Below are 26,607 nucleotides of genomic sequence, written 5' to 3' on the forward strand. Positions count from 1 at the left end.
GTCACAAGTTAACAAATTTCCTGTCATACCACGTAGAAGATGTCTGTTAGATAACAATAACAACTTCAATTTATAGCATGCTTTAATTATTTTTCCCATGGTCACAAAGTTTAAAATAAGCAGCTTTTGGAGGCTTCTAAGGTCTGACCTTCCAGTGAATCTAACTTTGAATATTCAATCTTTCCTCGCTTCTACTTATACTGTAGCTTCCTGTAGCTTTTGTTTTCCCCAGTCTGTTCATTTTCATTGTTAAAGGGTACAGTATTGTACAATGGCTCACTTGTACATTCAACAGTGTAGAAGACTCTGGCAAGTAACATCAAATTAAAAGATAACACACCACAAATGTCCCGAAACTAAACCGAGCCCAGCAGCTATTCCTCAGCCACCTTCCCGGTGATCCTGTAGACCTCTGTTGGCCCCTGCTCTCCACAGGTCAGCTGTGTCTCTTGGCTCTCGGACTTGTCTGTCATATCTGCAACATAATCTCAGACAAACACCTCCAGCATATTTACAAAGCAAATATCTCTTGCTATCGGTTTGCTAAACTGGATTCTGACTAAACAACAGAACTGTTACGCACCTGTGTGTTGAGTGTCTCCTGACTTCTTCCTGTTGTGCTTGTGTGAGGGGGCATAGAGGAAGATAATGGTAAAAACGTACAGGTTCCACATGCCGTAGATTCCTGTAAGAAAAGCACTGTGGACTTGCAGAGTGTAGTCCCCCCAGTGCCAATGACCTTCGCTGACCTATTTGAAAAAATAAGAATATTTGAAATAATTTTTAAGAAACCCAAACATGTCCAAATAACAAATCATAAACATATTTTAAAGAAGAACAAACTGCAATTAAAACTGCCGCTCCTTAGAAGGTTAAAACTTACTTGATTTAAGATGAAGAAGATGATGGTGAGAGCAGCACATGTGAGTGTTGCCAGCATTAAAAATTTAAACCTGAAAATAATACCCTGGGGGGGGAAAGCACACCTACAGTCAGTAAAGCAAGTAGAATTTCTGCAAAATCTGGAGTATGAAAAGCTTTTTCTTTTTGTCAAATTCACTACTTTTTCTTTTGTGATTTTGATATAAAATCAAACCTTATAGCGCAGTCTCCGAGCCTCTGGCATTGTAGGAAGCTGTTGCATTTTCCCACCAATGGTTCTGAACACACAGTACACCATGCGACACAGGGAGAAGAAATAAAGGCAAACAGAAATCCCTGCCACACTAATGAAGGTAATATGTGGTTTCAGATAAGAAAAAAAAGCTTGGATGTTAATGGTAACCTGACTGCTAAATTACTTTTTATAATAAAGAATAGATATTTGAAGGATACTGCAACCTTACTCCTGGATTCTGACGCCCACACACTGTAGAATGGATTGTTCAAATGAACTCCCCTTCGGTAAGAGAGAAAACAACTTAATTTTTTTTTAAATCCACACTAATAACACAAAAAATGAAAAACATTTACCGGTACCTTTCACTCAGGTCAAATATGAGAAGAACAGAAGATCCAAACACCACAAGCCCAACTTGCCACCAATAAGCTGAGAGGCGATTCCTCTGACGTTGGTCCTGGTGATTTAATAAGAAAGAATAAGTAACAACTGGCAGGAAAGTGCAGAGAAATGCGCAACAGCAAACAAGAAAGACCTGCTAACCATGAGGTGTTCACCACAGAAGATGATCCAGAAACAGAAAAGTATAGAGTATAAGGCGCCCTGCTGGGCATCTTCAAACAGCAGCATCCATGTCCACTCAAAGCCCGTGGACAGCCACTCCACCGGCATGTCCAGGAAGGCCATTGAGAGGCCCAGAGCAAAAATCACCCTGAGCAGGACAAATACATCAGTGAAAGAAACACTTACATCCACTCTAACAGACAAATAACTCCTTCTGCTCTATTGCAAATGGAGCAATGACCTAGCTCGAGGCAATCATGCACTTTAGATCAAGCACTTTTCATTTCCTCTGCTTGGAAATGCTACACAGAAGTATGTTGGACTTCTGAAAAACAAGCTCTTAAAAGTATGCCAGAAGGTTTACTCGCAGTTTTAAGTTCTCATTGAGTATAAAAGAGCCAAGAGCTCCTTACAAGTAGCTGTATTGTATAACTTCACTCTACCTTTTAAATAAGATGATTTTGTTTCAGTCTGCAATAAAATTCAATGAAATCAATCCGCAGAGGCAGCAATCGCAACCTAAAGTGCTCAAAATTAAATATTCTTATTCTTATTCTTATTAGTGGTAGTAATAGCAGTAGTAGTAATAATATTATTAGTATTATTACATTGTTTTGTATCATTTGAGAAATGATTAAAATTCAACTCAGTATTATGACATAAAATTCATAAATATACTTAAATGTTAAAATGTCACTCTTAATCTCTCTTTCCACATGTATGCTAGCCAAAACATACTTTTCCAAAAGGACCGGAGGTCTCGCCAAGAGCCTAATCCTGTACCAGTACCAAACTGTAGCCACTGATATCCAGGGACTGAACACAGTCTTCATGCTGATCCACACTTTGGTGAAGCCTCCATTCTGGTGGATACCCTGAGAAAGAGGAGGGTCATCAGATGTTAGAGTGCAAAATTTTTAGCCTTTGGAGATTAATTCAAACACAACATGCCGTATAACAGAAGTTAACGTGTAAATACTCACCACTACATGGATGTCCTTTATTTCCCCGATGCCAACATTCATTGTGTCATTCACTGGCAAACGCAGGTTCATTAAAAAATATTTGTGGGCTACGCTTCCCAGCTCCATGAATGGTATGGGGTCACAGTGATAAAAGCGCCCTTCGTTTTCATACGTCTGAAACAACACTGAGTTTTTCCTCACTAAGCAAAGAAAAATGTAACAATTTTTCATTTCTGTGTATAACATGGAGTCATGCAGGTTTACCTTGGATACTGCAAATGTGCACCTGAGTGGCCTTTGCTCCACCGAGTGAAATTTTGTGGTCCACTCAGACGTCATGTCGTCCCTGTATGCCAGACGGGCATCGATAGTGATGACCACATCATCTTCTACACAGGCAGGAAAATTGCTCATTTTATTAGAAACCCACTGCAACTAGGAAACTACACTATTTACATTTCTGACAAAGACAAGACACGTCTTACCAATCTGATTTATCATTTTGAATGCAATGTCAAACTGCAGAACAGCCAGCATGTATTGAAACCACGGACTCATTTCAGTGTTGGGTAGGGGTACATGCACAGCAAAAACAATGTCGTTAGCATCGAGCGTTTTTGCCAAAGGGTCGTCAAAACTGTGGACCTGCTGGCATCGATTTGAGCCCCATGGCATGAGCCAAGCACGTGTCCTGTGGAAATTGATGCATTTGGTGGCCAAGTAGCGGATTGCAGTGGTAGGACTGGGAGCTATCGTAAAAGAAATCAGAGATATATTATGAAAAAAGACAGACTAAAGCTTAATCATTAAGAGCATTGGGAAAATTTGTTTTTCAGAGCGCTTCCAACACAAAAATATCGTGAATTAGACTTAATTTTCCTAAAATTGAATTCATTGAGGGCTATCCTGCATTTACAATCAAGCTGAGTAGCTCAAAAGCACACAAACAATAAAAAATATACAGTATGTGCAAAGAAACTCCATGCGAAAACTATAAATATAATTAAATAAGGAAACTCTAAATACAAGATGCAAAACTGTTCACCCAGGTGTAGAAACAAGCTAAACTGCTTGCAATCAAGAATTTAAATTTAATAAATGTTTAATTTTTAGAATACATTGTAAATTTATTATAAACAATTCATGCAGATCTTCCAGTCTCAGTAAAAATTTGAATATAGAGCCCACGACCTATGCTGTAACATCTAGCATGTAGTTCTTCTGATTTCGGGGTGTAATTACCAGTACTTAAAATTACTTATTGGTTCCTAAAGATAATTAAAATATAAGTAAATGAAAGTGAAAAAAGTGAGACAAATTATACTGTAATCATTTTTAGACAGAAACATGCCTGTACACCACAACACCAAACCCAGCTTGAATTTTTTTTTCTATAAAAGAATGGTACTTTAGTTCAATTTCTAAAAATTAAAAGACACTTTGAACAAACAATAAAAATAAGAAACTTGGTACAAATTTGAAAACAGTGAGGAAATCATTGAGAACATTAAAGGAATGTTGCCAGCTTTCATTGGCTGGCTGAGTAGAATCTGCAGTGCTGTAACATATAAGCCCATCTAAATGCACATAACAAAGATTAAATAAGATAAATTACCCCAAATAATTATTAGAAAACATTATTTGCAAATAAATTTAAAAATGTTTAAAAAAAAATCATCTACTTACATATCAATGCTCCAACCAAGATGGAAAATATTTGGAATAATAAAATGAAGAAAACAAATAAAACCAACTTTTTAGTGCTCATCTTCTCTATGATCGCTCCTGCCATTTGTGAGATATTTTGGGGTAAAAAAAATATATATAAAAAGAAAGTGTTGTCCAGACAAGCCAAGTGCTCCACTGAAGCTCATCTACCTGCTCACACACATCTGATTCTCATATGGGATGCGCCAGACATGAGGCTCAAACAGAGCATGTGCAAAAGGGACAGGTGGAGGAATCATTAGGCATTAAAAAGATCAGAGAACACTGGTCTATAAAACATGATTCCTTTATTGCTTAAAGAATACAACTTTGTAGTATAGGCAAGTGAATGTGTATCACAACTAGGTTACTTATCTTTACACTGAGGATTGACCACAGTCACAATGCAAATGTTTGATACTGCACCCAAGGAAAGGGGAAATAACAAATCTGGCCTCGATATCAAAGCGTCTTACAAAGTTATAGGTTAATAATATTTAACATTATTCACACTGATCTGGAGTCAGCAATGAGAATCACAGTAGCACCTACACCTTAAAAAGAAAACAAAACACGAACTCTGGGCTGTTAGTCTATCTTTGGTTCTATCAGACAAAAATATTCAGTTTTTCAAAGGTGCAGCTAAGAACCAATACTGTGTGTAGTTCAAGGTAGAAAGGAAACAACATAACGTTTCTGAATAAGCTAAAACAAAAATGTATTTTTCATTATTTAATAGTACAATTTCAATATTCACGGCCCCTCAATCCTTCCACTGTCGAACAAATAACTCCACAGAGGGGTAAAGAAAACCCTTTTTGACAAAATGGCAAAGACCAAGAGAAGAGGAATTAGATGCTCTGGAGTCGTCAGGAGCGATTCGCCTACACCACTGATTGTTATCTAGCACTATGGTTGACATAAACAAGCTAGTTGGTGCAGTACCTGAAAGAGCAAACACCTGCTGCACCATCACCAAACTTCAGTGAAATGTGCCTTCAGTGCATCCACAGTACATCCAGAAATCTACAAATTACTCACAACATAACATCAAGACTTAATTAAACGGAAGTAACTTAAAAAAGGGGGGGGGGGGGGGCAGGGGGGATAATCAAAATTTTATTAACAGCTTTTCAAACCAAACAAATTTCAGGTTCTGGTATCATCATGTTGACATTCCCCTCCAACTCCATCTCCACTGTCAATACCAAATGTGCATTTTCCTTGTGTCACTGATGTGCACCAGCGGTCAAACACATCTCAAGTCTCTGTCAACAACAGCACTGGGAGGTTTGCCCGCCAACACTGTCCCAGGAAGGGATTCGGACAAGCTGAACAGTATCCTGGGATCATATGTCATCCTCTTCGTCTTCATCCTGAGAGGAACCGGCCTGTTGGGCAGCAGTGGCAGATGCTGCCGCCATCTGTGCCTGCTGGGCGGCCTGCTGCATCTGCAACCATTCCTGCTGAGCGAGTTCTGCCTGCTGCTGTCGCGCCTTCACAAACACAAGAGAGACACGAGACAGGCGAAGGTGAATGAGGATTATATCAGGCAATTAGAGAAGCTCATGGTGGTTGATATCTGATGTTTAATTAGAACTTGAATATTTTAAGACATTTTCGTGGTATGTCATTATAAGCACTGAACATTGGAAAAAAAAATTAAAATAAAGTGTCTGCAACATATTACTATCGCTGAATTATACTTGCTTATACTTGTTTCTAGAAAGGGATTGAGTTAATAATTAGCAAAGTACTGCTGAAAGTTAACTAAATGGATCTGTCATGCATTAGTGAACAGTATAGTGCAAATAATGTGCCTCAAGTGGTTATGTGTAACAGCCACTCAGCACACAGATGATTTAAATCGGACATGGCTTTGTTGTATTTCTCTCTAAAGGCTTACTCATTTCCTAAGGAACTTAGCACAAAACAAAAGACCAATCGCAAAAGACCTACTTCATCAAAACTCAGATCCCTACATAATGTGAAGTTCTGGTCCAATAATTTTGTTTATTATAACATTTCTGAGCAATCATATTTGTGCTGGTTTGTTTAATTATTTTTAGAACACAGTTTGGCAGCAATAAATTCACATTTTCAATTCCACTGTTTTCGTGGGCTCTGAAAGCAGCACAAAATGATTTCCTCTAGTCATAACTTCAAAAACAGCTATGCTCAGTTCAGTGGCTGTTGGAAGCACCTGGACATTTTCTAACAGTTGCTTTTTATCATTTTATTATGTCTTTGCTGTTTTTTAAACTTAATTATTAAAAGGCCCCTCAGGGTTAGACTAAATGACCTGGTATGGAAGTTAGTTCCCTGAGCTACTGTTTCTTGTGACGCCTCTCTCAAAATCATACCTTTGCAAACAATTCCTGTTGTTGCCTAAGGAGCTCTTCTTCAGGGATGCCCAGGTTCTCCAGTCTCGAACTGGCCTTCCTCCTCTTCAGGGCAACAGTTTTACACTCCTGCAGCACGTCTTTCACCTCCGTGATGTACGATGCGAAACCGAGGCTCTCGAGCGCTGCGGTGCGAAAGCAAGAGGCGAAAGTGTTTTAATTACTCTCTGTGGTTTAAGGCTCATTACATGGTGCTGCACACATACACACACCTTTCAGGGTACAGGGAAAACAAAGCTGGACTCACCGTTGATGACATGCTCTGGGGAAATGGTTTTCTTGTCCGACTTGTTGCATATTTCATTGGCTTCTGAGGATATGAGGTGGATGAACTCTGTGCAGCAGTTAACTACAAGCTCCCTGGCATCGTTGGCCACCCGTACGTTGGGGAGAGTTTCTTTAATCATTTTGTTGATAGCTGCTCTCGGGATGGTGAGGTCATCGTCATTTCCAGAGGAAGAAGCCATCGTGGCAGACGACGGGACAGAAACCAGAAAAAAAAAGAAACAGCAACTCCGATTCTCGACGGAAGGAAACTGTTAGGAGGCCTTCTCGTGTCGGCAGAATTAAAATATAACGGTCAGGTCAAGACAACGTCAACACAGAGTTAAATGTCATGTAGGAGAGTGACGCTTCCTCCAAGTTAGCCGGCTAGCTTAGCTATTAGCTAATAGTTGAAACAATTTCCGCAGAGTAGAGCCTTTGTAAGGAATGTGGTAGAAAAGAAACCGTTAGAAAACGCTAAAGCACATACACCAAAAAAGAAGACAAAAGGTTAATACTGTGTGAAAAGTGCTTAGCTAGCTAGCAGCCAGGCTAGCTAGTAGCTGTGGTCCCTGTCGCCAGAAAGCCGCAACGCAAAAAACAAGTGAAAGCGGAGAGCATGGCTACCGCTAAGCTAACAATGAAGTGCCTCCCGCATGGCTAAACAGTTAGCTGCATAGACACAGAAACAGGACACACGTGCCACAACACTGCCTGTTGTTCTATCCTGCATCGAGAGATGATTCGGACATTTCAGATAAGCAGAAACATGGTATCGATTCTTTTATACGTTTGAAATGTGGGCAACATTAGCTTGATTCAGTCCGGATGCAACGTCAAACAAAGAGCCGGATACCATTCTTCTTCTTTGGTGTTTAAAGCCTGTCTGAATCCCCTCGAGTCGCATTGCTGTGGCCTTGTGGTAGTTGTCGTCCATTACTGCCCTTAAAACATATGCTTGGGGAATTAATACACATGCTGGAAAAACAAAACAAAACAAATAAACTGAATATGTACTTTCTTACATTATCTATATATTTTGATGGTAGCTACAGTAATATTTCGTATACAGTCAGAGGACCACATCCCATATGCACCTCGCCTCCAAAATATAAAAGATGAGGCCAATCCATAGATGATTGTGTGAGTTTTATATCCAGGTATGTTTTTACTACATTATCTTTAAAATATGAAGCTGTTGCCAATCAGGTGCTTTCCAGATGGTATTGTGTGGAAGATCAAAATCCGACTCTAATTCTATCAATTTTGAAGAAATCCTGTACACCACTGGCTGAAAGGCAAACTCAAATCATGACAGAGTCTTCACTATAGTTTACAGATTACTCTAGACACTCATGGTTGTACCTATCTCCTGAATTTCACTTTTTTTGTTTGTTTTTCATATTCACCACTCCATAAGACCTGTTTCCACTGATCTTCAGTCCAGTTCAGCCATTTCTCCCTGTTTCCATAGTTCCAGTGAAACCTTTTCTAATGAAGCTTCTGTTCATGGATCAACTGATAGTCTTTGCTGGATTTTTTTGGACGGTATTACTTAAGGACATGACTTCCAGAGACTTTTCATCTGCTGTACACAGTTTTTCAGACCTTCCACTTCTTCTTTTGTCCTCCACTTGTCCAGTTTTATCACCAAAAAAAACTGCACACAGTGCCGCAATATGCCAGGTTTTCGCCCAATAGTTCACTGGGAATCACATTGTTGGTGCAACAACACTATTTTATGTCTGTCAAATTGTGTTATCTTTGGTATTTTCTGTAGATTCAGCTAAAGAAATGGAAACAAATTATGTGCTTTGGCGACAGGCTGCTAGTAACAAAGTGCCTAAAGACACAGTTTAGAATGGGTTCTTTGCTAAGCTGTCTGTTATGTGTTTACACAACACTGGTTCGTGTAGTGAACCAGTATCTTTGTACAGTACTGTATGTTACCCTCCTATGGTAAACATAATTATCAAGAGCATCTCTTTTAACCCTGTGATCTCCTCCCCGGAAGGGTACGTCTGATAACATGTCTACTAATGCTTTTTTATGTATATTTTCTCAGCACAAGCACAGATCTTGCTGAAACAAATTCGAGCCACAGTAATTTATGGCCCTGTTTCTGCAATTTTATTTTTAGACTTATCAATATTCAGCAGCATCCAGACTGGTTTCACAGGTGTTTGAATTTCCTAATAATTGTTTACTGCCATCTAGTGTCCACCAAGAGAATACCAGCTTTTATTTTGTTATTTTCTTTTTATATTCTAACATGCTTAATTTTCTGACCAAATCCTGTCAATATCATACAAAAAATAAATACATAAAAGTTTTCTCACATTAAAGTCCACGTGGTGCGAGACTCAGAATTCAACGGCTATATTCCAGATTAAGCCATGAGTAATTATGTTATGTAATCCAGCAGCTTAAGATAAGATAAGATAACCTTTATTAGTCACACACGTGGGAAATTTGTTAAGATTATGTAAGATATACATAATCTTCTGACACTGTAACAGAACCCATTAACAAAACAATGCTTTTAAAAAGACAAAAAAAGTTCATAAATTAGTCGTTATAACTCCGAACTACCTGATTTACTTTGATTTAATCTTGCTGTTCGTATAACTTTGCTTGCTTCCCATATGACACAAGGCTCAAGGGCTTGTCAACTTAAGACAGTTATGCTACTTGAATGCACCAGGGTGTGGTTTAAACCTGCAGGAGCTTACTGCCACGTATGAAAAGAGACTGCATTGTCATGGCATTTCATAGCTTTATTTATTTCAGGGAGGTAACACTGCTAGACAATAACAGCCAAATATGCCCATGTCACAAAAATAACAAAGATATGACATGATTCAGTTGCTCTTCTCTAACTTAAAACTCTTTCGGCTTCTCCAGTGCAAAAGCTTGATGAAGTTCAGGCTGGCAGTGAAGACCTTGTCGTGTTCAAACACCATTTTGTAAAACGTTTCAATCGGGAGGTCACCATTTGGGTCAGCGTACTTGAGTGTGGTCATAGGGGTATAGAGAGTGTTTGTCTGGTGCCGGAAAGGGGGATTGTCCATGATGATGATCTTGAGGGTGTGCTACGAAGAAAGATCATTCATAATATAGTTTATTGCTCTTGTAGTGCATTAAAGGTTAAAGGTGAAGTATTTGCTGAACGATACCTCTGCCACGTCCTCAGGAGTCTGTCCGAGGGTTTCAAAGATCTGTTTGTAGTTCTTTAAGTAGACATTTGTGAACATGTCAGCAGTCACTTTGTCTGCTTTGCTGAGATCAATCTTTAGGCCCTCGTCATAAACCTTACGCTCAAACTCGGTTATCACTGGACCTGGCTCTATCAGGCTGATGCTGAGGAAGAAATAGAAGAGAAGAACATTAAAAAACATGGAAAAATCTCTTGAAATAGGAAACTTGAGTTCAGTGCACAACTGTGAAAGGTAATTAAATATTACTTTCATTATACAGGAAACTTTAGAAACCACACTAAAATTCAGTTACCATTTGATACTGTGTTAGAACATGCCTAAACATCACAGTGTGCTGTGGTTTGCATATTTTCCTCCTAATGGTGCAGAAAGGGGTAGGTGTTGTTGTGCAATATGACTACACAAATATACCAGATGCAAGGGCTGGTTTTCAGGTAGTTTAGTTTTTGTTGCACTTTTTTTCTCACAAAAATGCCAGTAAAAGATGAACAGGAATAAAACATTATAGACTTAGTATCTTACTTCAGACCAAACCTCAGGGCTTGTATCGCTAGGCTTTCACAAAAGCCTTCCAATGCAAACTTAGATGCTGCGTAGATATCGTTGAATAAAATCCCTGAAACAGGGAAAGAAGTTGTGAAGCAACTGTCTTAAAAAATGTTCTCGTGATCAGCAGGTGAAGCAGCTCTTACCCTGAATCCCCATGACGCTGCTAATGACCACAATATGACCTTTTTTCCTTCTCTTCATGTCGGGCAGGATTTCCTTTAGTAATCGCACAAGTCCAAAGAAGTTGGTGTCCATGACACTTTTCATCTCTTCAATAGACTGACACTCAATGGGTCCAATCAGACCCATCCCAGCATTACTTACTGTGAAATAAGGTCACATACACACATATCATTTAAATTTCCATAGACAGTCGAAAAGCCAAATTAATACTGTTTTGAAGCAAATGGTAGGAGCTTACTGAGAATGTCTACCCTGCGCTCAGGCAGACTGTCCACGCAGGCTTTGATGGAAGCCTCGTCACATACGTCCAGCTGCTTGATCTCCAAGGTCCGGCCCAGGGTCCGACCTGCTGCCTCAACCAGAGGCTCAGCCTTACTCAGATTTCTCATGGTGGCATAGACTACAACAACAAAAACTCGTCTGAAGCTGTTGTGTTTTTATTGAATTCAGAACTGAAATTAAAATTTTACATTACATTTGAGAAACTATCACAATTTATCTCCACCAGGAGCGGCAAATGTGGATTTTTCTCAGATTTCATCTTTCAGGTGTTGCCTGTTACATCAGTACGACATGGTTAATAGTTACTCAGGGTAATCCACAGACCAGGAGGACCATTTCTTCCATAAAACACGTTTAAGATAAAAACTGTTGATGGTGAGCTGTGTGGATTGTTTCTGGAACCAGAGTTTTAAAAAAAGAACTTACCAATATTTTGTTTGTAGAAGAAACCCATTACATATTGATAATGTAAATAATGTGAATTTGATCAAGTAAATATCTTTCTAGTGAATGGTTTCAAAATGGTATTACATTTACACAGTTAACTTTAATGAATAGTCTGCAAAGTGTTCATAGTAGAAATTATTGAGCCAGACACAGCAGCCATGTAAAGTTCAAGTAAAGTTCAAGTACATGTGAGATGGTAATATTTTAAAACATCCTACACACTTCCAAAAAATTCAAAAAGAAAAACACCATTATGTTTTACACCCTTATGTGCTAGTTTTTTTTTCCACATATTTCCTCTAATTTCTGTCATTTGAAGCATTTTCAATCACAATTTGAATACATTATATTTTTCTTTGATTCCCTTTGATCCCTCCTGACACAGGGTTTTGAAATGTAGTCAACAACCCCAGCTATCTTAGAAAAAGTCTGTTAAAAAGTTACCCATGAACCTCTTCTTCTCATCTTTTGCAATATGGACAGCCAATGCGAGGCCAATCCCAGAGGAGCAGCCGGTGATGAGTACCACCTTCTGGTTCATCGTGCCTGGTTAGTGCTTTTCTTGCAGCTCCAGCAGTAGAGAATAAAACGAGAACAAAAGAGGAGAGGCAGCAGGCCACATACGGGCACTTTTAAAGCCCCTTCCTTAATCAGAGGTTTACAACTCAGCAAAAAGCTGTGTGCATATGGTCTGAAGATTAGTATCATTCGTGGCATTCACATGGTGCTGTTGCATGGTGAGGATTTAGGCTAATGATAAGTCCAGATGTAATATGAAGAAAATATCAGACCTATAAGCATCATCTTATTTAAATAAAATAAAATACAATCAGACAATGGTGAAATATTTTATTTAAATTTGGAATTTCCCACAAATTTTTTTGCAATGAAGACAGCAAAAAGTATATTTTTTGTAAAAATGTGGAGAAGTTCATTTGTGATTTTTAAAAGAATCTATTTAAAACACATTTTCAAAATAATTTTGAGTACATTTTAAGGCCACACTTAACCTAGACAATGTAGTGGGCTGTTTTGTTTTTTTGTTTTTTCAAAGTAGATGTAAAAAAAAAAAAAACATTCATTGCTGTAGCAAATAAAACTTTCTCAACATAGTTTTTTTTTTTTTTTTTTTTTTTTTTTTTTACTGTGGGCTGTGAATTATTAAATTCAGTTTTTTTAATATGTACCCTACTGCTCAAAGTTTTGAGATAAAAAAGAATTTTTGAAAATCAAAGTCAAGTTGATGAGAAATGCTATTAATATTTAACATGAACAATGTTTTTTTAATATCTATGCTGACACACACAGGCCCGTTTTAACCAACTGCCACTCATCTGTTGTAATAGCACACTGAGTCACCTAAAGCAAGTCTATCCCATTAAATTTCATTAATCATTCAGTTACAATCATCTCGTCTGAAGTTTGTGAAGCTGAGTTAAGCATTATTGTCAGTAAGTTTGGTTATAGTCTCAAGAAAACAAAACAAAAAAATAACGTGTACTACTTTCACAAAACAGGAATAAGTGGCTCTGACTGGAAACTAGAGAGCACAACTGAGTAGGACAGCTAAATCAGAACCTTTTGGTTCCAAAACAGACGCCTCACGGGTCATTAAATGGTATCTCTAAGAGCCAAATTTTGTTGGTTTGTCATGAGAATACCTAAAGCTGCTGTATGAAAATTTCAGTTATCTGGTCATTTTCTCCTATAGCCTCAAACAGCCTTCATTTATTAGAAAAGGAAAAACTTACACATGTTGCTGGAACACAGCACTGACAGCTGCTGAAAAGGGCCTGAATGCACTTACATAGATATTGCCTTAAAAATCAGTAATTAATCATTACTTCTCTTCTATAACACTTATGAAAATTTTAATGTTATTTTCTGTAAAAGCCAATGCACTTTTTCTTTCAAAGAGATGTGACTCCAAACCTTTAAGCAGTAGCTTAAATATGATTATTTTTTGTTTTACTCTGAAAAAATGGGTTGGAAATCGGATGGGTAACGTTTTAACCTGCACCACAGCTTTAAGCACATATTTGCATCTGCACTTTACCTGCAGAGAAGTTCCATCTTACGTGTCAATTTATGCTTTAAGGTCAACAAAACGTCAAACATCAAAACTATCCTGATTTTTCAGAGATGCTTAAAATGTGTGTTTTTTCCTATTAAATTCTACTGGGCATAAAGATTTTGGGACCACATCTTTGGGTCCCAAGCTTGGAACCATCCAGTGAAGGACGGGATCTCTTCCCCCTGCTTCAGGATGGTGATGGGGGTACCACGGCGGCCAGAGGGGTCTGAATCCACATATTGTTTGGCTGAAAGGAAAACAGGATATATTTGTGAACTGAGGTCTCTTCTGTACAGTAGCCTTAAAGGGCCATTCACTATAGTTTAATTCAAATTGGAGCTAAAATTATAAGAAGGGTGGTAAATTTAGAAATAAATGTAAAATAATATTATTTAATATTCTTTACAATTATTCAGTCATAAATTTGCAAGATTACAATTTTAAATGTCCAACAAAAATATTTTATTCTCTGAGAGTAAATCAAGAAATTTACAAACAACATAATATGAGAAAAAAAGTCTTAAATTTCTGAGATTATAGTCAAATTTTTGAGAAAATAAATTTGTAAATTTGTAACTCAATCTCAAAAATTAATCTCAAGAAATTGTTTTTTAGGTAAATTTGGTCATTTCCTTACTCATAAAATTACAATAGTTATCTCAAATAAAATATATTTGCTCTCAGAATGAATATCTATAATTCATGCCTTATTTTCTGGGAAAATGATTCCCTCTATATAATTTTTTATTCTCCCTGAATTGACCCTGTTGCTGTATTTCTGTAATTCCTTCTCATGTCTAATAGTTTTCTCTTACCCATCTTTGGTGATTCAAGTTTCTCCGTTTCATTTGCTTCGTTTCCAATCCAAACAAAGATCTGATGGGAACAGTAACCAAAGAGCTCAAGGATCAAAAGGAGGAAAACATAAACTAGCCACAACTCGAGTGTTTCATCAAAAGTGCTTTTATACCTGATCCCATGTGTCCAGAATCATGACATCATCAGTTGCCAGATCGATCTGTGAGAAGTCCCCGGGAACTTCTTCAACCTGAAAATTGATCAGCACACAGTTACAAAGTGGCCATTTAAAAATTGTTTAACTAGTTGGTAAGAAAACAATATATCTGTTTATATAAATATAACTACTTACATTAAAAAAAATCTGATTGATGAACACTTGAATACTCACTGTTAGCCTGCCAGTTTTGTTTGAACATCCAAACAGTCGTGGTTGTCGGACCACTCCCTGAAGGGCCTTGGACGTCTGGTATTCTTTCTTACCACCCAGAGCAGCCCAGAAAACAGCTGGAAACAAGGAGAAAAGGACAGTTTTCTACTGGGGACATCTCACAAGTACTACTTTGTGGAAATCAAAGCTCTTCCGGCTCTTACCAGGCTCCTGTGTCTCCTCCACCCCAGTAGCAGTTCCTCCAAGGAGGCTGGCAACATAGTTAGCTGCAGCCATCTCATCTGAACTTGCACCCTTTCCCTTCCACAGGAAAAGGCAATCAGGAGTCTTCAGCACAAACACATCATTGGTGTTCAGAGAGGATGCAGTGGGCTCCACCTGTGTAGGTGCGACACCAAGATAGGGAGGAGTGGTGGCATCTGTTCATTATAAAGAACCAGTTTATTAACGTTCAGTGTAATAAATGAGGCTGACCTCAACAGCTCGTGTGGTATTGTTGCCGCTCTTGCGGATATGAAAGAGCCGTGTGCTGCTTGGCTTAGTCTCGCCACACTTGCGGGATGTCCCACCCTGATGGATGACCATGGGCTTGTCCTTAAACAAGCTCACAAGATGGGGGGGTTCTTTACCTTGAGTGACCCGAACCTGTGGAGATACAGCCACACAGTCATTAAATTTGATGAGGAGACTGATCCCAGACTTATCTCTAAGTACAGCTGGGAGCTGGTTAATAGGAGCTCAGGGTAAAGACTGAAAACAGGCGACAGCAGTTCCTCTGTATGAAGGTTAAAAACATCCACCTACCTCTTGTTCTCCAATTTCTATACTAAGCTAACAGCTGCAAGATGCCAAGGAGGTCATGTTTTGGGTAGCGTCTGCATGCATGTCATTTTGTCAGTTTGTAAACACAATAGCTTAAACATTTTTGAATGAATTCTGAAAAAACTTTGTAGGTGTGTTGAATGGGGTCATGTTAACACTCCATTAAAATCTGGTTTAAATCCACCAAAGTCTTCAAGGTCAACTTAATGATTTGTTGGTTGAAAATGGAAAAAAAAAAAGCCTGTTAATGTGAATGATTTTGCAAGTGTGTTGTGTATTTTATTGCTTCTTGTTCATAATATAAAAGATGGACCTGAGAGTTGCATCATTCCTTTCACTAACTGTTGCCAGGTACTTTTATTTCTTAACATTTTAACTCTTACCTGTGTTGCTACTCCACCCATGGAATCATCCAGCTTGACGGTGAGGAAGGCCGAAGCAGTCAGTTCATCCTGAGTGCATTTCTGCCCTTGCCTACAGCAAGCAAAATTAAGCACAATTAAATATGATATTCACAATTAAGGTATAAAAGTAATGTTTCAAAAACTCTTGATTCTCTCAGCACCCTCACACAGCTTACAAAAACACTAAATACATAAACTGACTACCCACAATTATATTTTATTATTTTACCACAAGTTTAAGAAATCATTAATGTTGTTTTCTTATCAGAATGTCATGAAATTTCAGCAGTACTCTAACTGTTAACTGTTTTCATTCTGTGGCATCATCATATGACCCAGACTGAAAAGCCTTTCTAACTAATAGATGAATGAAAATAGATAAATGTCCACACGCGAGTGCTCTCTCATGCCATCAGACAGACAGAATGGATGTGATGAAATTTGTTACATTTGCATTCCACTCTCAGATTATATTAATATTGGCAATCATTTAATTCTAAAAACATTAAAACTGCTTTAGGCTGATTCAGAAGGGGTCGCCACAGCAACCTCAAAGGGGATTTTTGTCTCCTCCCAGGATTTTAGAGTCATTAATGGGTCAATGTGTATAAACCCTGCCTAACATGCCTGCAACTCAAACAATCCCACCAGCTTTGATCAACTTGCATTTATTGGTTCATCTACGAATTCTGCATCATATTAAAGAGTGCTTGAAGATTAAGCAAAATTTCTCTATATCGAACCCAAACCCTTCATGAATAAAAATCTTGTTACAAAGACCAGTATGCTCTACAACTCAGTGGCTTTACTTCTGTGTGTGTTGTGTGACAAGTTTATATCATGCTTACAATTTTCATTCACCTAAACAGAGAAAGTGAGTACCAAGCCAGGAATCTTTGCCTTGTACCCCTTAAAAGACCAATTCTGCCACATTGAGCATGTTTTACGCACCAGGTGTAAATGATGTGCTTCTCTCTGCCTCCACTGTTGTAAGAGTACAGCACCAAGTAACAGTCACCTCCAAAGAACTGTCCATAGGTGGATTTGTCCACTGCTACCTTATCGCCTCCTTCCACACGCCAAATCTGCAGACATCCACCAATGTTGCATTTATTTATTAATTTTTAAGGAAAATAAAACACTGTCAAGTTGGTTACTGTACCTGAACTTTCCCAGAGCCATCATCAACCACGCCATACTGGGCAGCCATGGCGGGGTTGTTGTGGAGTTTGGATGGGTCGAAGGGAATCTGCTCCACCTTGGCAATACGACCTACTGTGTGGGTCTGCCCTGGGCCTGTGATATTCCCTTCAAGCCATTTGAAGAAGAACTGCTTAAACATGGTGGGCTCACTCCCTGCTGGCACTATCAGGACCTGCACATGACATAAAATACAAAGAAGAACACATTAAGTCATAAACACGATGAGGCAGCAGAAGTATGAAGTTGTGGCAGCAAATGATCACTACATGCTAACATTACCTGAGTTTTACTGGAGTAATTTTTGTCCGCGATAAACTTGTCAGCAGCAGCCTTCGCTGCTTTGCGCTCCTCTTTGTTTGCTTTCTGTCCTGCAGATTAAAGTTTGGTACAGAGATCAGAGAGGTTAAACTGGTAAAATCAAAGTCAATGACTCATGTATGTTTAACAGTAGAAACCGTCAAAGGGTTCATTATGATTCTTTTAAAAATTGTGTAACTCTGTTAAAATGAATCCACATCATCACATATTTCATGATTTTTTTCCTAAAAAGGGCTTGTTTATCAAACAGGAAATTTGGGGGTTTGTGGGAAAAAGATTTATGACCACATGTACCTAGAACCGATGAGGACATCATTTTGACCTTACAGAAATGAATGTAATATAACAAAGGGTTCACACTGGGTTGCCTACACACATTTTCATATGAAAGCTACTCAATGACAGAGGGGGTATAGCTCAGTGGTAGAGCGTTTGACTGCAGATCAACCGGTCCCCAGTTCAAATCTGGGTGCTCCCTGTTCATTTAAAAGTCATTATCGCAATATGATAACTTCGAGTGTTATACATTTATAGTAATGAATATATTTAAAATGTATGTTTTTTTGTAGACAGCTGTGAGGTCGGTTTTGAAATATCACCAATGAGTTGTTTGATCTGTTTCACAGGGAGCTCAAATTCAGTTTTTGCTTTTCCTAATAACAGTCTTATTCTATAATTATTTGTTGTACCTTTTTGTTTATTAGTTTATTCTAATACACATTTTATCTGTACAATCCATACTGATCCACATGTAAAAATTAATATTAATAATATTTGTTATTTGATGACAACTAATCTTCAAAAAATTTGATTTTTTTCTTTCCCAATATTGCTGTTGCAGGATGGGGTGAAACTGACATCCACTGACAGTACTTGGGGTTTAAAATTCTTCTAGGTTCTAGCGTTAAACAAAGAGTTTAACGCTAAAGAGAGTTAGCAACAACTTACTCCAATGAGCAGAGACTTGATTAATATAGTAGACAAGAAGTTGTAGAAATAAACAGATGTAAAAGCTTAATACCTTTCCAGACAAATATGTTATTATCCACTCCATTGTCCAAGATGTAGCAATCATTCTGGTTGAGCATATCTTGTTTGAATGGGTTTTTATCAGCCACCAAAGATGTCTTCATGGCGCCAGCAGCATCAGAAATCTAGTAAGCAGAGAGATCAGAGCATCTGTATTTGTCATCTGAATGTCTTATTTACAAGAATCACGTCAAGGGACCATACACTATGGTGGAAAGTATGACAGAGTCTTAAAAAATCTTTCAAATTTTCATCTAAACCTTGAAATGATCCCAAAGTGTTAAATTACAGAAACCTATACACAATACACGCAGGAAGGAATGAAGAAAATCAAACATTTAAGTTTTTCCTCTATTGTTAGCTAGATCAGATTCATTAGAAGCAGATGGTATAGTGGCTTTAACTATGCTTGACTGCCTTGTGTACAAGGCAGGTAGGATTTCCACTGAAGCAGCATTCAGATAAAACTGTATTACAAAGAACAGATGAAACGTTTTAATTTTTTTATTAGAGGCTTGCTGAGGGAAATCAACTTGCAGCCACTGCACATCTTTTCAGCACAGTGAAATCAAACTCAGCATCAACTCTGCACTTGAATGAAGGCTTCAGTTTTAATGGGCTTTTGCATGGCAATATGAAGAATCTGTGGAAATTGTAGCATCAACCACAATCGCGCAGACTACAGATAAGAGAGAATGCAATCAGCAGAAGTCTTGCCAGCAGAAAGCTGTGCAGGGGAGATCTCAGTGCATGGCTGGATACCATCGGGGTAATAAGAAACCCACCATCATTTATTAACCTATACTGTGCCAAACACTTAAGATGGGCTAAGACCCTTCACAGCATTTCTTCCTCAATCACCTGATCTCGACTCCACTGAATGTATTTTGAGGAAATGAAGACTGAGAAACCCCTGAGGCTCTTTAAAACACAATGGCAGGATAACATGGATAATTAGGAGTTGCAAAGATTGCAAAGAAGAGAGTCCATGGAGCTTGAGGGCTGCAAAACTGGAGCAAATCAAATTCGTGGGCATTTTTTTTTTAGAAATAGAACTTCTGATTTAAGTTATTCAGCCAACATGAAATTTTGCAATAGAAATGCCTTTTACTAGACTAAAAATTAATACAAGTAGAAGTTTTTTCACTGCTGCTCTTTGACTTTTTGGGCTTCTGTGTATGTGTCTATTTACCAGATAAAGTGACGCCTTGTTCCTGTTTGTCTTTTCAACATCTGTATCACTGCTTCCTGGTGGGAGATCAGGCTTGGGTCCAAGTACCTATAATGAATACAACATTGTACTTAACATCCTCTCTAGCCACCAAGTGAGACAAATAACTTCTTTGTTACAGTAACAATGATTCTAAACAAGGAGGAAGTCAATAAAACTTACCTTTGTCACATCTTCTGGCTCTTTACCTTCATCAATTGTATGGACTTCACCGCGGCCATTTCGCTCATTGTCACGAATATCTCGGGCCATCTGAGCGGTTTTGAGCTTCTCAAAGTGATTTGCTTCACTGCCAAACCAGCAGTAAATGTTCTATTAATTCACAGAGAACATCCAAAGAAAAGAAGAAGTAAATAAGGTTGAGATGACAAAACGCAACATCTTAACTCTGTACTATCTCTGTAAAACATTTTAAATTGTAGATCACCTTTCCCAGATCAATGATGAAGCAGTCTCCTTTGTTGAAGCTTTGCCAGGACAGATCCTCTTCAGTGGCTCTGACTGGTCGACGACCTTTCAAGTGCAGCAGGCGTTTGACATCTACATTATTGGTTACCACATGCTTAAAGCCTGAGGCAACTCCACCTTTCTGTGTTTAAAAAAAAAAAAAATCAGAATTATGCTCTGTGTAAGTGATCTAAGCGCATACGTTATGTGTTTGGTAGCGTACCTTATAAAGTACCATATAAAGATTTAAAATATTGTGTCACATTTGACCCCTGACCTCTCCTGCAAGGCCAATAGATTGATAGGAAGCCAAAGTGATACTTTGTCCTTTAAAGGACAGCTTTTTAAAACTATTTCTTACTGACATTTTTTGTCCCTCCTGGACCTCTGACCTGTTCTTCAAGGTCAAACTTCATGCATCCATTACCCACCCCTGTATAATCTTTTAGTAATCACGGGTCCCTTAACCAATATACAAAATACAGCAGAGTGAGCTGCTTATGGAGGAGGTCTGCGCTTTCGGAGTGCTTTTTATATGAACGTTTTAGAAAGCTGACACCGCTGTTATGTCTGCAGTTGCTCTAGTTGCAAGAATTCAGTCAACATAATCTCTAAAGATCACGCCTACTCATTTGTTTAAACAGTGCACAAACTGTCAGCAAATCCTACCTCTGACTGGAAAAATACATAAATAAAAGGCTAGAGCAGGTATGTCAAACCTGACAGACAACTAGCTTTGTTTCTAGGAAGTCAATTCCTAGAAACAGTCCAGCACATAAATACACAGTATGCTAAACATAAAAAAGGATGTAGTCTTTGATTCTGAAAAGGGAAGCAAATGCAGGTGCTCTGAATTGTCATGATGATCGAAAACACACATTTTCACTCCAATAAGCACTGTTCTTATTCATATCTCAAAAGTTCAAGTAGAACAATAGTTAGACCTTTTTTCACTCTCTGTTTTTATTTTATATACTAATCCTTTAGTTCTTAACTCAGGTTCATAACCCAGTGCTAAGAGGAAGAAAAACTAGTTCGTAACCATGATTTCCCCTCTTTGAATGAACAGGTGATGTAACAATGTAGGGAATCTTCTTTACTGAATTCCACTACCCATTTAGTTCTGGTGCTCTAGCTATCATACTTATACAGGATGAACATCAATATGCAATAAAGTAATAATTTCTTAAAAATAGTTCTAAACCCAGTATTAGTTCTTGTGACACCTTTGGCTGTGGTAGAAGGGGTTTAGCTGCATAAACATGTGGCTGACAAATATGCACGAATGATATGAAGCAATCACGATAACATCGACCATTATCTCAAACAGATGTTTTCAGGTCGTAGCAGGTCGTAGCAGTTACTCAGGCAGTTCTAATGCTGGAGATTGATCAGTGAGTCTAAGGACCCTGTTAAAACTGTGATCACGTAAAAAAGAAGTAAATACAGAATTAAAAGATGGTGCCTCAATTATTTAAATGGTTCATCCTCATATATTACATCTTCAAGGAAACCCAGGTGTTCACCAAAATTCTCAAAGCTTAGGCTTTTATATATAATATTCAACATAATATTCAAGCTCAAGTTTTTAGACTCAAATTCTTGTAAACTAAGGAATGATTTTAGACTCATGTATGTCGCCATGTTTTGCCACTCCTTTTCCAGGAACTGTGAAAGGGAAAAATTCTTTTGGGCCAGTGTGTATCACATGATAAACAGAGAAGGTGTTATAACATGCCTTGAATCCTGCACACAGTGACTATACTCCTCTTGGTGTCCTGAAAAGACCTGCTCATGTCTAACAGGGGGAAAAAACCCAGTTTAAAGGACAAATTCAAGGAAGAATGATCATTCCTTTTCCTATGACAAACAAGAGCAGGGTCCCAGTCAGACTAGTCACTCATTTTGGAGTTGCGTGGGTGGTAAACAATGACTTTTTAGAGCTGTTTCTGTGCCCGAAGCTGTAACAGTATATTTACAGAGTTGACAGACATGCAATGAACTGTCACAAAGTCACAGTCATGGTTTGGTAGCTTAGACTCACAACTTTTACCTTTCTGAGGCAAACAAATTCAAATGATTTAGACCACTATGAGTATGCATGCAAATTTCACCTTGTATTTGATGCCAGACTTGAAGTAGCCCAGGAAGGTGGTTGACTCTCGGTTTTGAAATTCATTGTACTGGATTGCAGCTCCATGCAGGTGGTCATCCAGCTGAGTTATGAAAATGGCAGCTGCCCCACTCTCATCCTGGGAAGCTTCATCGCCTAAGATAAAAAGGATGAATGGTGAGAAAACAGTGTGGAAAATAAAACAGAACATTGACAGGGAGGGAATTTAGCTATTAGGTTGTCAGCAAAGAATCCAATACCAATCCATGAATGAACATTGTATGAAGGAGCCTTGGTGGTGTAAAGCAAGATGTAAGCATCTCCGGTGAAGAAGTCTCCATAGAGTGCAGGGGGCACAGGTTTCAGATCCATGTTCTCCACCCGCCACACCTGCAGGCCAGGCTTCTTCCCTGCAGTCTCAAACTCTTTGTGTACCATCGTGATGATGAGGACCTGAAAGGTGATTTGTCTTCATTAAACTCCTCAGGTCACAGCAAGGCCAACAGCTACCATGATATGACTTTTGGTTGGCAAAAACAAGCAATGTTCTCATCATTCTCTGACAATTTAGAGACTCAGCGATGAAAATAATCGATTGTTGGAGCCCCAGTTTTATACAGATATAAAATCTGCCTTCCTACTGAAAGCTGCTGATCCCCACTTTCTTTTAAAGCCATCTGTAGTTCACATCACGACATTTTACAGAGTTTCAATAAGCAGTTATATTACTATTTCAGTTACTTTTGATTGAATCCATGTTTATTAAGAATGCAGTTTTTCAAGAACTTTTCTGCAGCATCTGTTGCTTAACCTGTAACGCAGGTGCTTGCACTGCTTAATTAAGCTGCGGTCGGTACGCATGTCACAGGGTGTGTCTGCTCTCAGTGGCAAACTCTAGATATGTTGTGGGGAACTAAGAGCCGCTCCCAACAAGCAACCACAAAACCAGGCATTTTGTAGGTTATCTTCTGCCTGTATAATACGCTACTACTACCTTGTGCAGTTTTCTACCCAACCATGTAAAATATGCACACATGGAAAAATGCAATAAACAACAGTTCGACGAAATTTATATTAAAAGCTTAACCGGTAAAAAGATAAGCACGTTTATTCACGCATTCCCTCGTTATCCTCAACGTAACTAGTTACAGACACTGAAAATACTTTTTAGTTTCATTTCCTTAATGCAAAATGAGGAAGAGCTTTTCTAGAGTAACATACTTCAGCCTTGTAAGCATCGCTTTATAAATGCCGTGTGAAAGGCTAACTGCCAGCGAGCTTTATTAGCATTTCACACAGCTGCAGCACATAAGAAAACTTTATATTACCTGGTATAGACCGTAGACAGATGTTGGATGTGAAGAAGATGCGCTGCTGCTCTTCCAGTTCTCCGCCCTGGTTTCCTGAGTTCTCCTCTGCTATATAGGCTGGACAAACATCCGCGTTGAGAGAGGCGTGCCCAGTTCGCCCATCCCAGAACAGCGGGTGATGGAAAACAACAAACACCCTTCAGTTGGTTTAGTTGTTTGGAAAGTTTTTTTTTTCTTTCGTTTTTCTTCTTTTTATTGGGGGGTTGGGTGTTGCTTGGAATAAAGTATTTGAAAATGAAAGCCCAGTATACAGGTCAGTTTCTTATTCCCCCTTCCCCATTTCGATTAAATTGGAGCGGTGGATTTCTACCAAATTCTGCCAAATTTCATTTTTTATGTTATTATTTATGTATTATTTATGTATCTTACAGCTTTAGATGCTGAGTACTATAAAGTTTGTAAAGTGTAAAGTTGTCTCTGATTATAGCCCTGTTTTGGGCAGTGCTAACAAAGCTCCACCTTTTCCAACATTCGTGTCTGAATGTTCATGTACCAGCAATACTGGTTGTACAACACAACAAAAAGAACTCACACAGAGTCTCTCATTTTAATGGGAGTGTTTGTTTTTGGTTTTTTGGAAAGTATTTATTTTCAATGCAACACTTGAATGAGTGATATTTAATTTTATGGAAGAGGATGGTTTGAATGGAGCCACCTTTGATGAAATCCATCCATTCATCCATAAACTGTGTGCATTATGTGTGGAAAAACTTTTATTTAAGCCAACATTTTCTTTTTCATTGAGAAATTCATAAAAGTCATACTGAAGAAATACTTGGAGTGACAATTAAATCCTTATCTCATATTACAAAAACGTTTCAAATTCCAACAAAGAGCTCCAGAAAAATATAATACAATACAATAAATACAATAACGTATCAAAAGGATCAAAAACAGGATGCTGAATCATCTCCTTCCGAAATCCTAACTGGACCTGTAATGGCGAGAACAGCTGGCCTTCTTCTGGAAGCAAATGGATTGTATGACCAGTGATTAAAAAAAAATTTAGTTGATGTAGCAATCACATAGTTGGTTGGGGATGCATTTGAGTTTGGGGTGTGATTGCGTGTCACTTGTCTGTCAGCAGCTTGAGTTAGCGACCACTCTGACTCCCATGTGGCAGCTTGACAGAAAGCAAAGGCACAAATCTCTCCTCTGAGCTCCGCCAGTCCCCTCAGGTTAGGGCTGGCTCCATCACTCCCACTGCCAGAGCTGCATCAGCACATTCTGCCCCATTTAACAGTGTACACAAAACGCACACAGTCGGTGTCTGGGACATACCACCATGCCTCCACAAGTAAAAGCATACACAATCCTATCATAGTGACTGAGCACAAAGGCTGCCGATTGCATTCTACTTGTTTTAACTTGAGCGGGGCTAAAACATCCTTGCATTTCATGTTCTATAATTGTTAACTAGTTCCCAGCAGCATTTTACTGAAACAATGTACTGAAGCATATGGCACAGTCAGATACCAGGGCTTCTCCCTGGTATGCATGTGGCTACATGAATCAGTGAGTCAAAACTGACTGTAGGTGTGTCTCAGAATCGTTCAGCACTTTTTCATATAGAAAATCCTTCAGAGCCATCAAAGAGAGGTCCGTGGTATTAGTATAACTGATTAGTATAACCGAGTGTTTATCACTAATTTTAATCTAAAGGTAGATAGAGCGGATTTTTTTAGATATTGTTAAACTAATTGTTTTAAACCAAAGTAAAAATGCATAAATAAATAAAATACAATAATGTAATAATTATCTGTAGTGTTTCTGTTTACAAGTCGGAAGGTTACTAGGGTTGAATTCTCTCACCTGTTGTGGCCTGTCTGTGTGAGTTCCCTCTCGCACTTGAGCTTCCTCCCACACTACAATGATTTGGATTCTCTTGTCTCATCCTTTAATAACCAGCGTAATTCTATTTTAGACATAGTGGCACCTCTAAAAAAAAGTACTGTCCTATGTTTGAAATCTCATCCTTGGTTAAATGAAAACATTCGTAATTTCAGGAGATACTGTCGCAAGCTAGAACGTTTGTGGAAGGCTTCCAAGCTTGAGGTTTATAAGTTACACCTTAAAGAATCTATCTTCTTGCTAAATGACATGTGGAAAAATGCCAGAACAGAGTATTTTTCACACCTCATAGCTTCAAAAAAGAAAGATCCTAAATTCTTGTTTAAAACAATTAAGAGTATTGTTTCTCCTGATGCTCCTTGTGCACCAGTTCATTCAACGTCCGAATGCAATGAGTTTATGAACTATTTCAGAAATAAGGTCATTGCCATCAGGTCTAATATCTCTCCATCATCTTCTCAATATCAAACTTTCAACTTGCTCTCCTCTGATACTTGGTCCTCTTTTACTCCTGTTACATTACAAGACATCAGAGGCCTGCTTTGTCATATGATGATGTCCTTCCATCTTCACTTTTCACTAGTGTGTTTGATTCCATTGGCCCCTGTATTGTGGAAATGATAAATACTTCTCTTCATACTGGCTCAGTCCCCAGCTTCTTTAAACAAGCTATTGTTGAGCCAATATTAAAGAAACCTCACCTGGATCCATCTCTTCCTAACAGTTATAGGCCAATATCCAAATTGCCTTTTATATCGAAAATTTTAGAAAAAGTAGTACTAGAACAACTTAACTATTTCCTGGATAAAAATGCTGTTATGGACACTTTCCAATCTGGTTTTCGTAAATTGCATT

General features: G+C 38.4%; 4 protein-coding genes and 1 non-coding gene across 5 annotated transcripts; 1 reads left to right on the forward strand and 4 right to left on the reverse strand.

The window, feature by feature from the left end:
• LOC116334421 (protein wntless homolog) lies at positions 1-4,499 on the reverse strand. The gene is made up of 12 exons (XM_031757850.2): positions 4,336-4,499; positions 3,135-3,398; positions 2,914-3,038; positions 2,668-2,823; positions 2,423-2,559; positions 1,664-1,832; positions 1,480-1,577; positions 1,332-1,399; positions 1,097-1,236; positions 884-967; positions 584-749; positions 1-475 (listed from the first exon to the last, which is right to left on the reverse strand). The coding sequence occupies exons 1-12, from the start codon at positions 4,439-4,441 to the stop codon at positions 375-377; spliced, it is 1,614 nt and encodes a 537-aa protein (XP_031613710.1). The 5' UTR covers positions 4,442-4,499; the 3' UTR covers positions 1-374.
• Positions 4,500-4,647: 148 nt separating this feature from the next.
• dr1 (down-regulator of transcription 1) lies at positions 4,648-7,895 on the reverse strand. Its single transcript, XM_031757871.2, has 3 exons — positions 7,006-7,895; positions 6,720-6,883; positions 4,648-5,852 (listed from the first exon to the last, which is right to left on the reverse strand). The coding sequence occupies exons 1-3, from the start codon at positions 7,223-7,225 to the stop codon at positions 5,706-5,708; spliced, it is 531 nt and encodes a 176-aa protein (XP_031613731.1). The 5' UTR covers positions 7,226-7,895; the 3' UTR covers positions 4,648-5,705.
• A 1,895-nt stretch (positions 7,896-9,790) lies between these two features.
• zgc:109982 (uncharacterized protein LOC553564 homolog) lies at positions 9,791-12,399 on the reverse strand. The gene is made up of 6 exons (XM_031757872.2): positions 12,146-12,399; positions 11,211-11,372; positions 10,933-11,112; positions 10,763-10,856; positions 10,199-10,382; positions 9,791-10,114 (listed from the first exon to the last, which is right to left on the reverse strand). Exons 1-6 carry the CDS (start codon positions 12,240-12,242, stop codon positions 9,884-9,886), a joined length of 948 nt encoding a protein of 315 aa, XP_031613732.1. The 5' UTR covers positions 12,243-12,399; the 3' UTR covers positions 9,791-9,883.
• Positions 12,400-12,536: 137 nt separating this feature from the next.
• Positions 12,537-23,964, reverse strand: scinla (scinderin like a). The gene is made up of 17 exons (XM_031757855.2): positions 23,860-23,964; positions 22,792-22,984; positions 22,533-22,687; positions 20,399-20,560; positions 20,134-20,283; positions 19,933-20,019; positions 18,733-18,865; positions 17,673-17,761; positions 17,353-17,565; positions 17,142-17,275; positions 16,170-16,260; positions 15,439-15,609; positions 15,168-15,342; positions 14,965-15,080; positions 14,746-14,823; positions 14,591-14,651; positions 12,537-14,022 (listed from the first exon to the last, which is right to left on the reverse strand). The coding sequence occupies exons 2-17, from the start codon at positions 22,967-22,969 to the stop codon at positions 13,877-13,879; spliced, it is 2,139 nt and encodes a 712-aa protein (XP_031613715.1). The 5' UTR covers positions 22,970-22,984; positions 23,860-23,964; the 3' UTR covers positions 12,537-13,876.
• trnac-gca lies at positions 18,118-18,189 on the forward strand. The gene has a single exon. It is a non-coding gene; the product is annotated as a tRNA-Cys (tRNA).
• Positions 23,965-26,607: the final 2,643 nt, after the last annotated feature.

This window comes from Oreochromis aureus, linkage group 23, assembly GCF_013358895.1.
Source record: "Oreochromis aureus strain Israel breed Guangdong linkage group 23, ZZ_aureus, whole genome shotgun sequence".
NCBI lineage: Eukaryota > Metazoa > Chordata > Actinopteri > Cichliformes > Cichlidae > Oreochromis > Oreochromis aureus.

Bases quoted from the DNA above. Each gene is read 5' to 3' on its own strand.
- LOC116334421 (XM_031757850.2), bottom strand. From the start codon at position 4,441: ATGGCAGGAGCGATCATAGAGAAGATGAGCACTAAAAAGTTGGTTTTA. The intron at 1,833-2,422 runs GTATGTTTTGGC...TGTCCTGCTCAG, and splicing joins CCTCCGGTCCTTTTGGAAAA to GGTGATTTTTGCTCTGGGCC. The intron at 1,400-1,479 runs GTACCGGTAAAT...CTCTTACCGAAG, and splicing joins ATATTTGACCTGAGTGAAAG to GGGAGTTCATTTGAACAATC.
- dr1 (XM_031757871.2), bottom strand. From the start codon at position 7,225: ATGGCTTCTTCCTCTGGAAATGACGATGACCTCACCATCCCGAGAGCA. The intron at 6,884-7,005 runs GTGAGTCCAGCT...TTCGCACCGCAG, and splicing joins CCCAGAGCATGTCATCAACG to CGCTCGAGAGCCTCGGTTTC. The intron at 5,853-6,719 runs GTATGATTTTGA...GTGTTTGTGAAG, and splicing joins AACAGGAATTGTTTGCAAAG to GCGCGACAGCAGCAGGCAGA.
- zgc:109982 (XM_031757872.2), bottom strand. From the start codon at position 12,242: ATGAACCAGAAGGTGGTACTCATCACCGGCTGCTCCTCTGGGATTGGC. The intron at 10,857-10,932 runs GTAAGAGCTGCT...TCCCTGTTTCAG, and splicing joins CAGCGTCATGGGGATTCAGG to GGATTTTATTCAACGATATC. The intron at 10,115-10,198 runs GTATCGTTCAGC...CTTTCTTCGTAG, and splicing joins CTCCTGAGGACGTGGCAGAG to CACACCCTCAAGATCATCAT.
- scinla (XM_031757855.2), bottom strand. From the start codon at position 22,969: ATGGTACACAAAGAGTTTGAGACTGCAGGGAAGAAGCCTGGCCTGCAG. The intron at 14,824-14,964 runs GTGAGTATTCAA...ATCAATTTTCAG, and splicing joins ACAAAACTGGCAGGCTAACA to GTTGAAGAAGTTCCCGGGGA. The intron at 14,652-14,745 runs GTATAAAAGCAC...TGTTCCCATCAG, and splicing joins TTCTGGACACATGGGATCAG to ATCTTTGTTTGGATTGGAAA.